This window comes from Vespula vulgaris, chromosome 3, assembly GCF_905475345.1.
Source record: "Vespula vulgaris chromosome 3, iyVesVulg1.1, whole genome shotgun sequence".
NCBI lineage: Eukaryota > Metazoa > Arthropoda > Insecta > Hymenoptera > Vespidae > Vespula > Vespula vulgaris.
In genome coordinates, this window is record NC_066588.1 from 6,603,157 (window position 1) to 6,621,122 (window position 17,966).

Here is a 17,966-nt window from a genome sequence, read left to right on the forward strand (position 1 = left end):
GCCTTCGAAACCAACAAAAAATTCGTCTTTTCAAATTTCTCTCTCTCTCTCTCTCCTCCTCCTCCTCCTCCTCCTCCCTCTTTCTTTCTCTCTCTCTTTTTTGATACATCTAACACAACAAAAGAACACGTATGAAAGAACGTTCGTATCGATTTCTTTTCATTTTTCTACCTTCACTCAGGATTTCCCAGCATTCCGTAATCGAAAAGGAGGACGTTCCTACGATAGTCGATCATCGTTTATAGAAGCACGAAACTACGGAACATCGATCGTTGCAATATATCGATTGGCTCCTTCGTTCGTTCGGCTACTCTCGACGGAGCACACTAACGCTCTTCTCGTTACCATTTCATTTCCTCGACGATCCTATCGATTTACGTAGAAATTTGTATTTAAGCCGAACGCCGCGAGAGACGCGCAACAACCAACGCCGACCGTTTTCACTCGCCTCGATAACGCGTTTCGAAACGAGTTTCGCGCCGGAACGCTTACCAAAGCGATAACTGTTCCTGCGAAACGTAACCGATTTATAAAGACTCTATTATCAAGGGAAATAATCGATTCGCAATTCTAAAATAATTATTAACTATGAATTTTTCTTTATTCGAAGTAACGAACAAATGTCGATTAGTTTTCTCTCTTCCCTATTTCCTTTTCCTCTTTATTAGTTTCTTTTTCTTTTTTCTTTTTGAAAGAACGAAAATCTTATTAAGGTTCTCATGGACTTCCGATTTCATTCGGAGCGTTCGATACCACTCTCGAATGTCTTCTGGTAGGAAGAAACGCGTTAATATAAATTTAAAGTAACAGCCGGTAAAGCCGAAGCGAAGGTAACCGGAATATCGAGGCCCCGTTGTCACGGTGCGTGTGGAGCAGTTCAGGCCACGAGGTGAGCACGCTATATAACTATGCTGTATATACATATACGTACATGTAAAACGCACACACATACATACGTACACAAACGCAGGCCCAAGCAACATAAGAGGTTGGGCCTTTCGATGATGTGGCGCGCTTGAACAGCCAAGAGAAACTCGTTTACCTTTAAACTCGGTCCATGGTGCGGTGGTGGACTCGAGAGCCGACAAAAAGCAAAAGCGTAGCCCATCTCTATGTTCCAAAAAAAATTCTATAGACATCATCGAGTTCTTTCCGATTATTATTTTCGCTTCCATGACGCATCGATTAATAAATAACTCGAAATATTAAGGACGATAAGAGAATCGTTAAAATGAAATTATTATATGAATCAAAAATATTAAAACCACTACCGTCCGTTCGAAAAGATAACGCGTTTTGTAAGAATATAACGACGAGAATTTACGAAAGATTTTTTTTCGATTCTATGCTTCAAACTTTTCTTTTATTCCGTCAGAAAGAAAAACGTTGTAGATGTAATGAGATGTTTGAATTTCAAAGATAATTATCGAACATGAGAATAACAGAAAATTTTTGGAAGAGAGAGTTGTGATAAAATAAATGGGGACAAAAAAATAAATAAATCAATCAAAGAACAATTATACTTTTAAAGTATATCATTAATCTCAAGCTCGAGTGAACCAAAGGAATAAGTACCGAGATTTCGAGGGTCCATGTATTAACAACCAGCACGAAGAATCGAATCGGAAAGGAAGGAGATTTGAGTTGAAAGGATCTCTCGAATTTCGAATTTGTCGAGGAGACCTCGTTCTATCGACTTCGACGGAAGCAGCTGCGTTCGTTGATTTTCCAAGGAGCCCGAGAACAGCAGCTGGTGAGCAAGCAGCCAGTCTCGTCGACGTCGTCGTCATCGTCGACGACGAGGCCTCAAATTTTCGTCTCTCTCTCTCTCTCTCTCTCTCTCTCTCTCTCTCTCTCTTTCTCTCTCGTCCACTCGAGCTACCAAAAAGGGACGAAAAAGGAACGACAAAAGGTGGTAGTCGTCCCTGGGGCGGTGCAAGGGCGGCGTACCGGCACGACACGATGGCGACGTCGATGGCGGCAGGTCGAAACCCTCTGCAGGTCTCGCACACATACACATAGATATAGATATAGACGTACATACACATACACATACACACTCACCAAGTGCTTCGGTTCTCTCCTTCGAATCCTCCAGGAATCGCTAGCCCGAGAGGACTCGAAGGAGCTCACGCTATCGATCCACGCCGCTTCGTATCACGAAACTGGCTGGCACCCCAGAGAGAAAGCAAGAGAGAGAGAGAGAGAGAGAGAGAGAGAGAGAGAGAGAGGGTGGGTGGGTGGGTGGGTGGGAGGGGAGAGAGAGACACGCACACTTCACCCTCCTTCTCTTCTCTCAATCTCCCTCCTAAAACGACGCTATCGAAATCTCGAATTTCCCGCTAGAAGGACGTCACTTTTCTCTACTACTCGTTATAATTCTTCCGTGAAATTTTCAAATCGCTCGATCTAATATTAAAACGCAATTATTCTTCGACAGGCCAGTATACTTGGAAAATTCATTCACACAGGTAGGTAGATAGGTAAAGGGTATACTACTCTTTTTCTCTCTCTCTCTCTCTCCCTCTCTCTAGCGAGTTTATTTTACGAGGAATCTGCGAGATGACGGTCACGACAGCGGTTGTTATATCTTTCTACGTAGATAAGTAGATATACATATATATACACATATATATTATATACACATGTGTGTATATAATATATATATATATATATAGGTTCGTATACTTTCGGCTGGGAAGTTCGTGCACGAACTCTCGGTCTCAGAGATCTTCAGGAAAAAAGATAGATAGATAGATAGATAGAGTAAGAGAAAGAGAGAGAGAGAGAGAGAGAGAGAGAGAGAGAGAGAGAGAGAGAGAGGGACGAGGATACGTTAAAATATTCAGGGTCCACTCGACGAGAAGGTGGGCCTCCGAGGATGCATTTTCTTCGTTCTGCAGCTCGAAAGAGACCTAAGTATAACGAGCTTTCAGAAGCCGCATATAAATTCCCACGTAAGGCGAGTTATTCTTCTCGATGAGCGTGCATTATGCATGGGTTAAATTAGACGTTATCCTTCCATAGTTCAAGGGGGAAGAAATTTCGATAGTTTTTCTTTCGAGGATCGATTCTAAGTCTAAAGCTTGGTTTCCTTATCGCTAAGGGGGAAAAATACAAATAGATATATCAAACAAAAGCGAAAAAAGAAGAAGAATGAAAAATTTACAATTTTCAGTAGTTCATTGATAATCGCAAAGATTATCGTCGAAGAAAATTACCTTATGCTGTATATAGATATATACATAGTAAATACATGGTACATATATACGACGCAAGCGCGATACTTTATTGTGCAGCTCGCCACGATAATTACCGAGGTGCATCAATAAAGTGTTTGCCGGCTCGACGCATGTACCTACGTACCGCAAGTTTATAGGTACCCCATGTATCAACGTCCCACAATCCTAATCATAATTTACTCTACGTTAATCCAGATTATGTTTTATTAGCGCCGCTCCGAGGTCCGCCTTGTACGTTTTTCAACAAACGATTACATACCTACATAGCAAATACGAAATAACGCTGCCGGTATTTTAATCTTTCACACGATATTCAATTGTCATCGATAAATCCGACGGAATAATATTATCACGTTAACTCTTAATTCATACAAGTGCAAAGGAGGTGATTTATGTAATAAATCTTCTCTATGTTATATCTATATCTAACTATAGATCAAAACTATAGATCATCGGAGAATTTTTATGATATCTTATCTATTCTCGATCGATAGAAGTCGAATAAAAATGATAGGAATAGAATCGTTTGGATACAATGATTGACTCTTATATATTTTGACATATATCATTCGTTATCCGTTATAATAATGATAAAAAAAAAAAAAAATGGTTCACTTCGAATACGTAAAAAAAAAAAAAGAGAGAGAAAAAAAATTATACGTAGATACATGTTCGATAGAGAAGTAACTCTTTCGCGTAAGAGTAAATAGTAGATGACGCGATCTCCATTTGTATCTCTTGATTTACGAAAGAAATTCGAACTCGGCTACGTACGTGGATACGTATGTACGTAAGTGCAAGACTAAAAGGGCAAGAGGAGTCGATCAAAGTGCAATACGCGCAATAAGAAACGAAAGTGATCGTTGCTCGGTCTCCGCGTTCTCGCGAGCGTTACGGAGCAGAACACGATGTGAATAAAGTCTGCGGAACGGAGAAACGCTTGCGGCTCTTTCTCGTTTCTTATAGTTAGCCAGTCAGTCGAAGCCAATGACTAAGCCGAAGTCGAAGCCAAAGCCTATGTAGCTGTGTAGCTTTTCTTTTGAAATATATCGGTATCGTCATAAAAATATTTTTTATATCTTACTCTCTCCATTCTTATTTTCTGCTGCCTTTTCTCTCTCTCTATCTTTTTTTATTTTATTTTTTTTTTTTTTTAAAGAAAATATATGTATATGTGTTTATGTGCGTTTGAGAAAGAAACGTGCGCTTTACAAGCCTCTTTACCTCTTCCGTCGCAGCTCATTCTTTATTGCCATCAGCGTCTCTCAATAAACTTAACTGCGAGTCAGGGCCGCCGATGTCGGCTATTTTAGAGCGCTCGATTTTATTTGCAGAAACGCGAGCACCACTTTTCCCGTCGTTCACTTTCCTTTTTGCCCCCGACAAATTTCACCCTTTGAACCCGTACGACCAAACGCTCGTACGCGTTCGTGGCGTTCCACTCCGAGTACCGAATTTGGTTGCTACAAAAGGATGCTTTCGAAATAATTGACATTTTTCATCATATTAACTAAATACTCCTTATCAAATCGAAATATAATAAATATCAACAGAATCAATATTGTGTAAGTTAAGAAATTAACTTCTTCAAAGTCATCGGAAATATCGAATAATTTTATAAATATTCATTTCTTTGTGATCAATTTACATAACTGTTATATATAATAATTACATATATAGAAGAATATTATAATATTTAAAATATGTTGCCGATAATAATCGTGGGATCGTAAAAGAAAACGATACGTCCATTTTGATTGTTCCAATTTCGTCGCTTGTCTTGAACAAAAAAAAATATATATATAAAAAAAAATGTTAAAAGCTCTTAATTAGCATAATATGTTAATCTGTAATTAAATTAATTGTGTGTGTGTGTGTGTATTCGAAAATATCGTAACATCGAGATTACCTGCGAAAGCAACGATGCAACAAACATAATCGTATGATTAGTTCTACTGCAATCGATTTCATAATATACTAATCGACCCCACCAATTACACAATTTGCTCGTTGGGAGGTAGTAGCGATCGACGTTCCGTAAGTCGGAACGATTATTTATCTGACGAAAGATCGACATTGTTCCCTATATAATACACGTATATAGTTATAGTTTTGAATTTTCCCGTACCTCGGTAAATTTTTCAAATCGCCTCTGCTACGCGTTTCAACGAGAATTTCCACGAGCACATCTCTCTCTCTCTCTCTCTCTCTCTCTCTCTCTCTCTCTCTCTCTCTCTCTCTCTCTCCTCCCTTCCTTCTCTCCTTCTCTACCATATTGCCGTGCCCGCATACCGGCGCAGCGAATTATAGAGAGTGCCATCCCCCACATTCCCTTCGTTGAATAATGATGGATATTGTAGGCAGCCCTCTAGAGAGAGAAAGAGAGATCGAGAGAAAGAAAGAGAGAAAGGGAGACAGACTCCTCCTCCTCCTCCTCCTCCTCCTCCATCTCTTCTTCCTCTCTTTTTTCCTTCGTCTTCCTCTTCGTTGTGCACACATATGCTCCTACACACACATACACATACACACAGAGAGAGAAAGAGAAAGAGACAGACATACACCATCCTTATATAAAATACACACGCAGCAGACATCATCGTCCAGGTATATACATCCGTTCGAAAAAGGTCTTGTATGAAAAGAGTTTCGTCGAGCAGAAAGCCTTTACACCTGGCGAGAAACGTCTGTGCACCTTCTTTTGCGTGTCGGTCTATCGTGGTTGGCTTGGTCTATCGGCCAGCAACAGCAGCAAGCTGCGTTCCTACAATCCACTGGACTTTCCCAGTTTCCATAATACATGATTTCCATCGAGCTTTCCAGTTGTACTCGACTATAAGATGACTATGTGCGTGTATGAGGTGTTACACATATAGAGAGATATACATATAAAGAGTTTTCCCTCTTCTTTTCCTTTTTCTTTTCCTTTTCTGTTTTTTTCCTTTTTTTTTGTTTCTACTTTTTTCCTATAACTTTCAGTTTCTCTTTCTTTCTTTCTTTCTTTCTTTCTTTATTGTTTTTTTTTTTTCTTTCTTTTTCGTATTTTGATTTTAATAAAGTTTGATATACCATCAAACTTCGCGTTCACGTGGATTCATGCGAGTACATCGTTCTTGAACATAAATTATAAAACTAGACAAAGTAGAAAATTCAAATTCGCAATTATATACTACTGACAGTTTCCCTTTGGGATTTCAGTAACGTTAACTCTTTTTATTTGTTTCCTTCTTTTGCCTTTTCTTTCAGCTTTATTTCTTGGCACGTCGTAAATATGTCGCGCATGTGTTACACGAAATTCTAAACACTTGACCATAATTCCGATTTTCCTTCCTCTTTTTCCCGATGGTTGAATTTCGTCTGGGCGCGTGAGTATTTTTTAATGAGTACTCGCCGAGCCGTTCTGTATAAAGTGGAAAGAGATTACCAAGCGAATTTTTAAACAGCGCGTTCCCATTGCACATAAAATTTCGTAAGGTTTCGACGAATGCCGAATGTAAGTCCATGAGAGATTACGCTTTAAATTTTCCCGAGAAAATACAAGCGTATTTGTAAAAGAAGTGCTGGAATTTTCAGGAAAATCCAACTAATTTTTTTTTCTTCATACTCTTATCAAAAATCTAGGACGATTTAACATTTCAAAAAAAAAAAAATATGCGTGTGTAGTACTATAATAAATTATAAAGTACCGAGTATCGATGGGAAATAAAAGAATTGTACAACTAACATATTATACGACTATGCGGGCATTGGAACATTCGTTTAACGTTCCAATCGAAAACGTGCTCATGGTCACGTCGACGCTATTGTGTTTTTGGGATATGAAAGAAACAAAGACAGACATAAAAATGATGAGAAAAAGAGGACGGTCGAGAATTTCGAAGGAGAGGCATAACTTAACTACGTAGGAAAATAACCATAGATGACAATGGCGATGACGATAATAATATTGATGGGTAAGAGGAAATAAAGAAAAGATAGAAGAAAAAGGAAAACCAAATAAACAAGCAAACAATCGGTAAGTCGGGACACGCAGGTAAGTGAACAAATTGACTAAGTCAGAAAATCGAAACGTTATTCGTTAGAAAATTGTTCAGGGAAAAAAATATAATATAATAAATATAAATGGTTGGTTTATGGTCTTTGAACCTTTTGTAAGAAAGGATATATCAAACAAAAAGGTACCGTTTTTATGACGGGAGATACCTAAAGCATATATACTTCCTTAAAAACCCAGGTGGACCTGTCCAGGCTTATTCGAGCCATACCACCTGCCTGCCACCATAAGACGTTCACATATGCCATACTATCTTACCTTCCCAAGCGTGTTCTCTCGCTACAAGCTTCTCCTCGAGGCGCAAATGCGGCCAAGTTTCTATAGTCTATCTTATCGTAAATGTTCGTCTTTATAATCTTAAAGAAGATACAAGAAATATGTTCATGTGTGTATGTGTGTGTGTGAAAGTTTAATGCAAATGAAATTTTCTACTCTCTCACCGGTCGATGATTTTTTATCGAAAATATTCAGTATTTGGAGATCTCGATCATCGATCGCTCTAATTAATATGTTTAAGATCACGTACCTTTGGAAGATTGAAAATAAAAGTAAAAGATAAAAAGAAAAGAAAAACAATTTTCTAACAACTCTAATGTCAGTGGAATACTTAATAATTTTCTTTACTCGAGCACGAGTCCGAAAGGGGAAAAAAGAAAGAAACAAAAAAAAAGAAAAAAAAAAGCTGACTGCCATGGCAAGTTCGCGACAAAATCGTAAGATCCTATCTTTCCCACCGTTCAAGGCAGCTGCGTCCGGCAAAAGCACGCGAACCATGCCAGTTGTAAGTTCCAACGTTATTGTAACCCTCGCTGCACACGATCTTTACGTTCTTCCAGTGTACGTAGTAATAATAATAAAAACAAAAAAAAAAATAGGTGGTCCGACGAGGACGACGAAGGTACCTTTTGCTTTCTCTAGGCAAAATCATAAAGGCAAACAAAATTTCTATCGTTCCGTTAGGTCATCTCTATCGTAGGTATTTCTTTCGTGAAGAAAAAAAAAAGGACAAATTTTTCTTCAATTAACAAATAAACAGAGTATATAAACAGAAGTAAAAATCATTATCATTGTTAATCAAATAAATTCTTTTTCAAAATTATATCGAAGGAAAAGAAAATATGACCGACATTTAATATGCAATAACCTATAGTACAAAAAATTACCGGCTCGCGTGATAAGAGGTAGTAGACGAAGGCTCGAACGACGAACAATAATATACGTTGAAGAGTTTCAAGGATTTTTCAAAAATCTTCAAAGACTCTCCGAACTCCGCTATCGCGTACGTATGTGCTTAGAGGTTTTGAAGAATAGAAGGAAAAATGTAAAGTCGATGTACTTATTACTACACGGTGATAAGAAAATAAAAAAAAATAAATAAATAAAAAAAAGAGAAAACGAAATAAAAACAAAACAAAAAACAAAAACGAAGAAGTAGAAGAAGAAGAAGAAGAAGAAGAAGAAGAAGAAGAAGAAGAAGAAGAAGGAGGAAGAAGAAAAGGATATCATTGTTTATCGAGACAGTATCGCATTTCTCTGGTTGTATGGCCGGACGGGCACACCATGAATCGTCCATGTATTTCCTCTGACAAAGGAAACGATGGAGGATACCGGTGTGTGATGTGCAACGTATGTATGTGTATACGTATGTGTATGTGCATGATGTGTGTGAGAAAGAGAGAAATAAAGACAAAACGTAGGTACGCCGACACATGCATGTATACACACATACAGAGAGAGAGAGAGAGAGGGTGGGAGGGAGGGGGAGGGAACGCGAACGTATGGCTCTTTTGTTTAAAGTGTTCTCTTTATGTATGCCAGAGAATATTTAAGTCCCTCTATGCATTTTACAATTACCAAGCGACCTTCGTCTACTTCGAGAAGACCACAAAGTTGCTTTATTTCACCTATCCTCCTGTCGTCGAACGATCAAAGTCGATCTACTTTGTTTTCTCTTGATTTCTTGTTAACGAAACGCATGTAGATATGTGTGTTGTGTATTATATATACATTCTATATATATATATGTGTGTGTACACATATATATACACATAACGTATATATACATACATACGAGATCGATTGTAACACGGCCGATAGAAATTTATCGGTGGTACTTTGGAGGACCACCGGCGATCAGATGATACAAAAGAAAATAGATATCGTATTTATTTACTCATACCTCAGTCATTTACAAACTTGTACCGATATCAGCGAAACCTTGAATTTAAATAACTAACATTACGTGTTAGTAATACTTAATCCATAAATCGAGATTTTTCGTGTCCTAGTAATTTTGAAAAATTGAATCAGTATTAATAATATATATAAAAAAAAATAATAATAATAAATTAACAAAAAAAAAAAAAGATTGCTTAAATCTGTTACTCTAATTTCAATTCAAACGATTCTCAAAATGCTAATATAAATTTTCTTTCTGAATTTTTTGAAAGATTCTATCTATTGTAGTCTATTTTTAGAAGGTTTTTAAAAACATGTCGGAAATAAATGATTCTCAATTGAAAATTTATGGTCATCATAAATACGTAAAAGATTAATAATATTTCGTAAGGGTAGCGATGATTTATAACGAACTATACCTGGAAGGAACGAATTTTGTAAGTACAATAAACTTATTTATACGTATAATAAAAAAAAGAAAAAAAGAAAAGAAAGGAAAAAAAATACGACAGGGCCGTAATGTTTCTCATTCGTTCGATCTTTCAAATATTTCATCGTCTTTTCTGATCTGATATCGTCGTCGTCGAAATCGATAGTAAAACGACATACATATATACGCGCGATACATATGCGAGAAAAAAGAAAAGAAAAGAAAAAGAAATAAATAATAATTTATTAAAAACAATTAAGAAGGACAATGGTCTCTTTTTATTTCCTAAGAAACAAAGAGAACGGGAAAGATGTATTAAAAATGGTATTGCGTGTTTCGTTGATTTCAATCAGGAAAAAGAAAAGAAACAAGATAAAAGTTAGTCGTTGCTTCGTTGATAATAAATTCTAAGAGATGAAGAAAATACAGAGAGACGTAAAAGCACGTCCGGATTTGTTTTTAAATAAGAACGTGTGGTACGTCCGGACGACGATAAAGTATCGTCTTTCTCTCGATGAATCGACGTGTATATGATAATGACAATGAGACGCCACAACGGACGACGACGACGACACAACGATGACAAAGAGAAAGAGAAGAAGAAGAAATAGAAGAAGAAGAAGAAGAAGAAGAAGAAGAAGAAGAAGAAGAAGATGATGATGATGAAGAAGAGGAGAAGAAACGAAGAGATCTCGCGCAGCCTCGATTTTCCGTGTAGGGCCGATCAAGACAGGGCACCTAGTACTGCGAAGGTGAAAGACGAAGCAAACTCGAGAAACGAGAGATAGAAAAAGAACACAGTTGCACTCAACACGGCAGAACGCGTCGACCGATTCGTGTACAACGTATATACCGTACGTACGGTAGATACGAGCACCATTTCCGGCGTGCGTTCCGTGGCATAACAAATGCCCGCCGGAGGGCGTATCGATTCGTACAAAATATTCGTAGCTAATATAAGTGTGCAATGCGTTCGGACATGTATTTTTCGTACGTACAAATTTTTTCTCTATATTCGATGATAACGAAAAGAAATACTTTTAAGTCTACGTTTATCATCTATCTCTCGCGCTCGCTCTCTCATTCGATCTCGTCCTCTAGCCGCTCCCTCCTCTTTACGACGACCTAGCACTATCGACTACCGAGAGGATAGTGGTGGTCGTCGTCGTCGTCGTCGTCGTTGTAGTGTCACGGTAAAGGGGAAAGAAGAAGAACACATTGCTTTTCCTACCGTATGGGGTAACACTCCCGCGTCGCCGTCATGACTGGATGTCGTCGTTCGTTCTTTTGTGCGAACAGCCAAGAGCGGAAGGCACGATGTGACGACGAAAGCGACGATGATATATACACGATCGCTGTGATGTGCGCGCGTTTCCTAGTGTAGTGGTAGTAGTAGTAGTAGTAGTAGTGTGATGGTGGTGGTAGTAGTAATAGCGGTGTAGCAGCAGTAGTAGTAGTAGTAGTAGTAGTAGTAATAGTGTAGGTGGATGGATGGATACTTGGATGGATGGAAGCGAACGATATACGCGTGTGTATATATGCAGGCTGCTCCGTTGAAATGTGTCGTTGCTTTTTGTCGCTGTTGGTAGACGACTCACGTACGTATGTATATGATGTGTAGATATATATATATACGTTCTATATAGGCAGGCAGAGAAGAACACACGCACGCACGCAGCTGCTACAGGCGTGCCTCGGTGACACTCACACACACGCGCGCGCGTGCAGATTAGTCAGCGGAGCACGCTAACTACCAAGAAAACACAACCGTCACCGACGGCGTCGCGCGACTGACTGAGCCGAGCGCGACTCAGTAGACTATATGGAAGGGAGGGGTGAGGATACGCGTAGTGGGGGTACATGGACGCTTAGTGGGGGAAGCTACCTCAGGGACGCGATTAACGACGCAAGGTGCCCCGGCTCTTTCCTTTCTCTCCTCTTTTGTACCGCCTCTTCGCTTCCCCCGCCCCACACACATTTCTCCCCAACATACATTTTTAAAGGCATAAGCCGATTTCACGATTTATAGGACATTATTATTATTATTTTTATTATCATTTTGTTTCTAATTATACTTAGAGTTGTATACTTTTTGAAACACCTAATAAAGTTAAAGTCGCACGAGATGCGTCTCCTCTTTTTCTCTTTTTCGCCGTGCCGTTTCGAGCTTATTCGATTAAGTGGATCGATGGCAGAGGAGCGCGCTCGAGCGCGTGACTCTCTTGCCGATACATTCGTGCGCATTTCGTTCTCGACGATCGCGCGTTAACGCATCCGTCCGAGAAGGGAAATAAATAGCTTCGAAATCATTCTTTCTCGTATTACGCATTTAATTTGGTATATATGTTCCTTTCGATTATTCGTGAGTCGAAAGGAGCTTTTCTTTCGAGGTCTCACGTAAGAACGTGACGTAGTCGTAAAGCGATTTTAAACGAGCGTAGTAATCAAAAAGAGGAGGAGGAGGAGGAGGAGAAGGAGGAGGAGTAGGGAACACGAGACGTTTATATTCGATAGCTCGAACGTTCGATCATCGTCCTCACTTTGGTCTCCTACGACGAAAGCTGATTGACTAGGGGGAGTCTCTCTTGGAGATTTTCGTCGAAGATTCCCACGGATGCTTTTGGGACGACTACATCCCTGAGACCTTATGAGAGAGAGAGAGAGAGAGAGAGAGAGAGAGAGAGAGAGAGAGAGAGAGAGAGAGAGAGAGAGAGAGAGAGAGAGAGAGAGAGGAGAAAGGGAAGAAGAGAGAGAGAGAGAGGAAAATGAGGAGGAGGGAGATGAGGAGAAGAGGAGGGGTTAATATCAGAGAGGAGAGCGGATAGGAAGGAAGATAGGGGCGACCCTAAAGCGAGGGAGTGCTGATGCGAAGCCGCGAGCACACGAAGGGACCTTCGAATAAAAAAGAGGTAGGACCTACGGTGAGAGAGAAAGAGATAGCTAGCAAGAGAACAGAGAGGGAGATCCCTTCTTCCTCGAGAGAGGCCGCGCCCACGCGGTTCTCTCGACGACCGTGTGCTGACTCCCCGACTGACACAGCCCTGAGCGACTAAGTAAACACTCCGGAGTCCTGCTATCCAACAACCACGTTCTACGTACGTACGCTCTACGTACGTACGTACGTACGTACGTTGTACGTTCGTTCGTATGCCTCATATTTTCTACAAGGCTGAATATCCGCAAAGCGTAAACGCGTGCTTTACATCGAACGGTGCTACGCATTTCCTTCGAAAACAAGTCGAGAAGTAAAGAGAGAAAAGGAGAGAAAAGGAGAGAAAGAGAGAGAGAGAGAGAGAGAGAGAGAGAGGAAGAGAAACGAAGGAAGGAGTTAGCGTAAAATGGTAACGAGATAGGAGCGCGCTCCGTTTTTCATGTTACGAGCCGAGGACGGTCGGTTCAGCGGCGCGTGCGTACTCGCTACTTCGAAATTCCAGCGAGCTGGGCTTCAGACCTGCCAGAGGGCTAGAGAACGAGAGAGAGAGAGAGGGAGAAAGAGAGAGCGAGAGAGAGAGAGACAGGACTGAAGGGGAATTCCGGATCGACAAGACCCTCGTTCTCGTGGCTTTCTGGACATTACCTGCTTCTCTCTCTCTCTCTCTCTCTCTCTCTCTCTCTCTCTCTTTCTCTTCCTCTCTCTCTTTCTCTCTTCCTCCGTTCTCCATCTTCGTTCTCCGAAAGAGGATTCGTTTTGTGAACAAACTACACTACTACACTACTACTGGCCGATGCTCGTTTTAACGACGTATCGAATTTCCACGCTCTTTATATTTCGAGATCTCTCTTTCTTTCCTCTTATCTTTTTTTATTTCAAGTAGAAAGTGGTAACACTAGCGATCGCTACGTACCTGACGATTGTCAAGCAGATCACACGATGCTTCTTGCACAATACCAAGTTACGTTGCTACCCTCGCTAAGCGATTCTTCTTGCACATCTTCGTCGTTACGCGAGAGACAGATAGATAAAGAGTATAAAAGAAAAAGAGAGAAAGAGAGAGAGAGAGAGAGAGAAACAGATAGATAGATAAAGAGAGAGAGAGAGAGAACGAATTTTTAAATCGGAATTCGTACGAGGACGTCGCGAGAAGAGACATCCTAATGAGAGACGATGACGACGACGACGACGACGACGACGACGACGACAACGACGACGACGACGACGACGACGATGATGATGATGATGATGACGACGATATTCGAAACGAATGAGTGGAAGTAAAGAGAGTACGTACATACAAGAAAAGCAAAGAATTTCTCTTCCCTCTCATACGGACCCGATACGAACATTTTCGAGTTTGACACGACTCTCGAATATGACGATGAGGAGCATAAGTCAACGCGTGGCAACGTCGCGACACAGCTGTCATATGCGTCATGCGTCGAGTATCGGACCGAGCGTATACACGAGAGGCCATTCCATGCGATCGTCACCAAAGAGAGGAGAGCTCACGTTTGCCAGAATCATGTTGATCTGTACACGGTTTTATCGAATAAATAAAATATGTTCGCGAAAGATCGATAAAGATATTGGATACTGGCTGAAACTAGAAAATATATGAAATTAGAAGGAAAGGCGGACATTTTGAAAAGAGAAAGAAAGAAAGGAAGCAAGGAAGAGAAAAAATAAACAATAACAAAAACAAACAACTATGAGCTAACTTTCAATCGTCTTTCTTTAGCCTTCCTCTTCCGAAATCTCAATGAGAAAGTAAGTTTCGGAACACGGACAGATAATTTTACGTAACGCACAACAGCGTCGTGGCTCGATCGGAACGAGTTCTCCCTTCCTCTTCCTCCCTCAGTCGTTTTATGCGTGTCCACCGTGATCCCCGATCGATAAGAGAGATTTTAAAAAAGCATCGAGTCACGAATCGATCGGTACGCCAGCCGACTATCGGCCAGGCCAGCTCGACTACTCTAAACGAGAGTTTCCTTTTAAATTGCCTGGCTTCCTTCACCCTTTCGTTCTGGGAGTGTACACGACAAGTCGAAAATATTATTTCGACGAACGGTGTATGTATTTGCGAAGGGAGAGATAGGGAGGGAAGGGAGTGAGTGAAAAAAGAGACAGAAAGAGAGAGACAGACAGAGAGAGAGAGAATGACAGAGATAGAGGGATAGGGTTGGGCTGCTATCAGCTATGCACCCTTATCAATTGGAAAATTGGTGCGTATAAGGAGGGGCAGTGAAGAGTTGTGTGAGAGAAAAAAAAAGAGGAGAGAGAGAGAGAACGGAAGAGGAAGAGTGGGAGATTATGTTTACGCGCTCGACAGTGCCGTATTCACGAGTTGGGTTACATTCGAGGGATCCAACTAGCTAGGAGGAAGAAGAAACGATAGGGTTTTTGGCCTCAGTTAGGTTTTCTCATCGTTTGGAAATGTGTCGTCGACCCGCATCGTCTATGCACCCTTATGAATCGGAAAATGCTTCGCTCAGTTCCTCCTGCCAGGGAAGAGACAAGCGAAAGGGGCTGCTGGTACAAAAGTCAGGGGCGTATCCGCGAGAACGCGAGGGAGAACGAACGATAAGGTGGAAAGCAGCGAGAAAGCTGACAGCGCATGCGTCGTTCCTCATCGTCGTGGGCGTCGGGAATGTACCGAAGAGGGAACGAAAGAGTGAGAGAGAGAGAGAGAGAGAGAGAGAGAGAGAGAGAGAGAGAGAGAGAGATAGCGTCGTGACTCTGACGCCAGGACGCTCGTATTCTCGGCCACGTTCGTCGTTTCCCGCCTGCCACTCCAAAAATTCTACTTTTCTTTTTATTTCTTCTCTCTCTCTCTCTCTCTCTCTCCCTCTCTCCATTTTTTATTTTTCATTTTCTTTTTATTTTTCTTCTCTTTCATTCCCGATGCCTCATCAGCGAGGAATACGGAACCTACGTGGCGACGTTATCGCGTGATTTCAGTCCACTCGAAAAATCCGAGATTCACTTCCCCTCTCGTTTCCTCACGACACTCACGAAGCGCGCGATAGGCGAAAGAACGGACGAGCTTATCACATCGTTCTCTCTCTCTCTCTCTCTCTCTCTCTCTCTCTCTCTCTCTCTCTCTCTCTCTCTCTCTCTCTCTCTGTTCGACGACCAAGAAAACTCATGCTCGGTTTCGTGCGATTATTCCTACCGTTCTTCTTTTCTTTATCTTCGATATCAGTAGAGCTGGTCGTGCATTTTGTATTTCTTCAAACGACGATGACGTTGACGTCGAAAAGAGAGACGGACGAGTTGTCTTCGTCCATACATACATATGTACGTGTACGCAAGTAAGTACATACAACGACGGCTCGATATCGACGTAGAGATCTTAGTCCGGTGTTAAATTATTGCATCACTAGCCGAGGGACGAGCTCTCTATGTGCTTACGCAATTTCATCAGGTAGAGAGCCACCAGTAACTTCTTTTGTTGCGAGAATCCATGCTTTTGTAAAGATACATACATATATACATACATGCATATGTAGGCTAAACTAAACGGAGCCTGCTTGTTTCAAAAATGAGACACTTTATTTCAAACGTATTTTTCCAGGAACAAAAGGAGGAAAAAGAAAAGAAAAAAAAAAAGAAGGAAAAGAAAAAAGAAAATATCTCACGGTGCCGCGAGAAAATCGCTGACGATTTCATCAGACTCCTTTTTATTATCAATCACCGACTTACTATACGACACTACGTCCCACGTGCACTCTGATTAATCGCGGAATACGTGCAGGTCGAACTCGAAAAAATATATATTCGTTTCGAACGTGTTAACGTGTCTGATAAATGTTACAACATTTTTTTGGTAACGCAAACGTTCCGCCTTGCGTTATACGAAGGGCTACGATAACAACGGGAACTTTTCGATTGACAACGAACAAACAACGTTTTACACGTCGATCGATCGATGGAAAATTTCGCGGTATGATAGAACGTGTGTACACGATATATATATATATATATATATATATATATATATATATATATATATATATATATATATATACACACACACGCGCGCGCGCGCGCGCGCACATATATATACGTAGACCATATGTATACATATATGTATTAGTGTATATAACGTATATATAGATAGCTCCCATGTACATAGATAACTCCCGTTAGTATAGGATGGTCCATTTTCTATGAAACTTTTCGACGGCACACGGAAGCTTTCCACGATATAATCCCTCAGAGCTGACTACGAGACCAGAGGGAACCTAGCTCCGTTCAAGGGGACTTCTAACCCGTAACTTCAATTTATATCCATTTATGGTGTGCAAGAAAGTAGGTAAGGAAAGATATATGACTAAACAGTCACGCCGCGTGAGAGCCTAGAAACCCTCGAAGCAACGTCACACTTTAAAGGACACGAGTATAATGTCGAGTGTTTGCATTTATTTATTTAAAGAAACGCTTCTTTGCTTCTTCATACACACACACACACACATCTAATTGCGTTTTCTTCTTCTCTTCTTCTTTTTCTTCATCTTCATAATCGATCGATCTCTCGAAAGTAAAACGACATACAGTCGTTTTTCTTGCTCTCGTAGGTGAAAATAAAAATGACGTCCTTTTTTTTTATTTCTTTTTTTTTCTAAATTTTTTGGTAAGCGAAGAAAACGATCGGACGTGAGAAATCTTGTCGAGCTCTATCACTACGTCGTATCGCAAACTCCTCGTAACACATATACATTCACACACACACAGAGCTTCGACATTTTCTGCTGCGTCTATCGAAAAATTCTATGCATTCGTAAGTGCACGTTGTTACAACCATAGTATATATATATATATATATATATATATACACATGTGTGTACATATGTATTATTTCTTGCACCAGCTCGTAATCAGGAAATTTCATAATCACAAGCGCTTTCATTTTAGGCGAATGACAAAGCGATCGATTGTGAAAAAGGAAGAAAGAAAAAAAGAGAGAGAACAAGAAGAAAAGAAAAGAAAAGAAAAGAAAAAAAAAAGAACTAAACGTCATTTCTTTATTCCGAAATTATTTTCACGCGACATAATACATGAATTAGCATTTATTTTCATATCTATTTTATCTATGTGTAATATAATATGTGAAGTATGTATCCG

At 40.3% G+C, this 17,966-nt stretch overlaps 1 protein-coding gene and 1 long non-coding RNA gene across 4 annotated transcripts in view; both read right to left on the bottom strand.

Moving 5' to 3' along the window:
* The window catches only part of LOC127062829 (E3 ubiquitin-protein ligase RNF38), a 36,450-nt gene that overhangs the window by 14,823 nt on the left and 3,661 nt on the right, over nucleotides 1-17,966 (bottom strand). For 2 of the 3 annotated variants that reach the window (XM_050991676.1, XM_050991673.1), the window contains exon 1: nucleotides 11,133-12,201. The exons of the other annotated variant lie outside the window; for it this stretch is intronic. In XM_050991676.1, the coding sequence (XP_050847633.1) occupies nucleotides 11,133-11,164 (32 nt within the window). In that variant the 5' untranslated portion in view covers nucleotides 11,165-12,201. Of the gene's footprint in view, nucleotides 1-11,132; nucleotides 12,202-17,966 lie in introns of those variants that run through there. 3 annotated transcript variants of the gene reach the window in all.
* LOC127062844 (uncharacterized) lies at nucleotides 4,836-11,125 on the bottom strand. Its single transcript, XR_007781209.1, has 2 exons — nucleotides 5,152-11,125; nucleotides 4,836-5,021 (listed from the first exon to the last, which is right to left on the bottom strand). It is a non-coding gene; the product is annotated as an uncharacterized LOC127062844 (long non-coding RNA).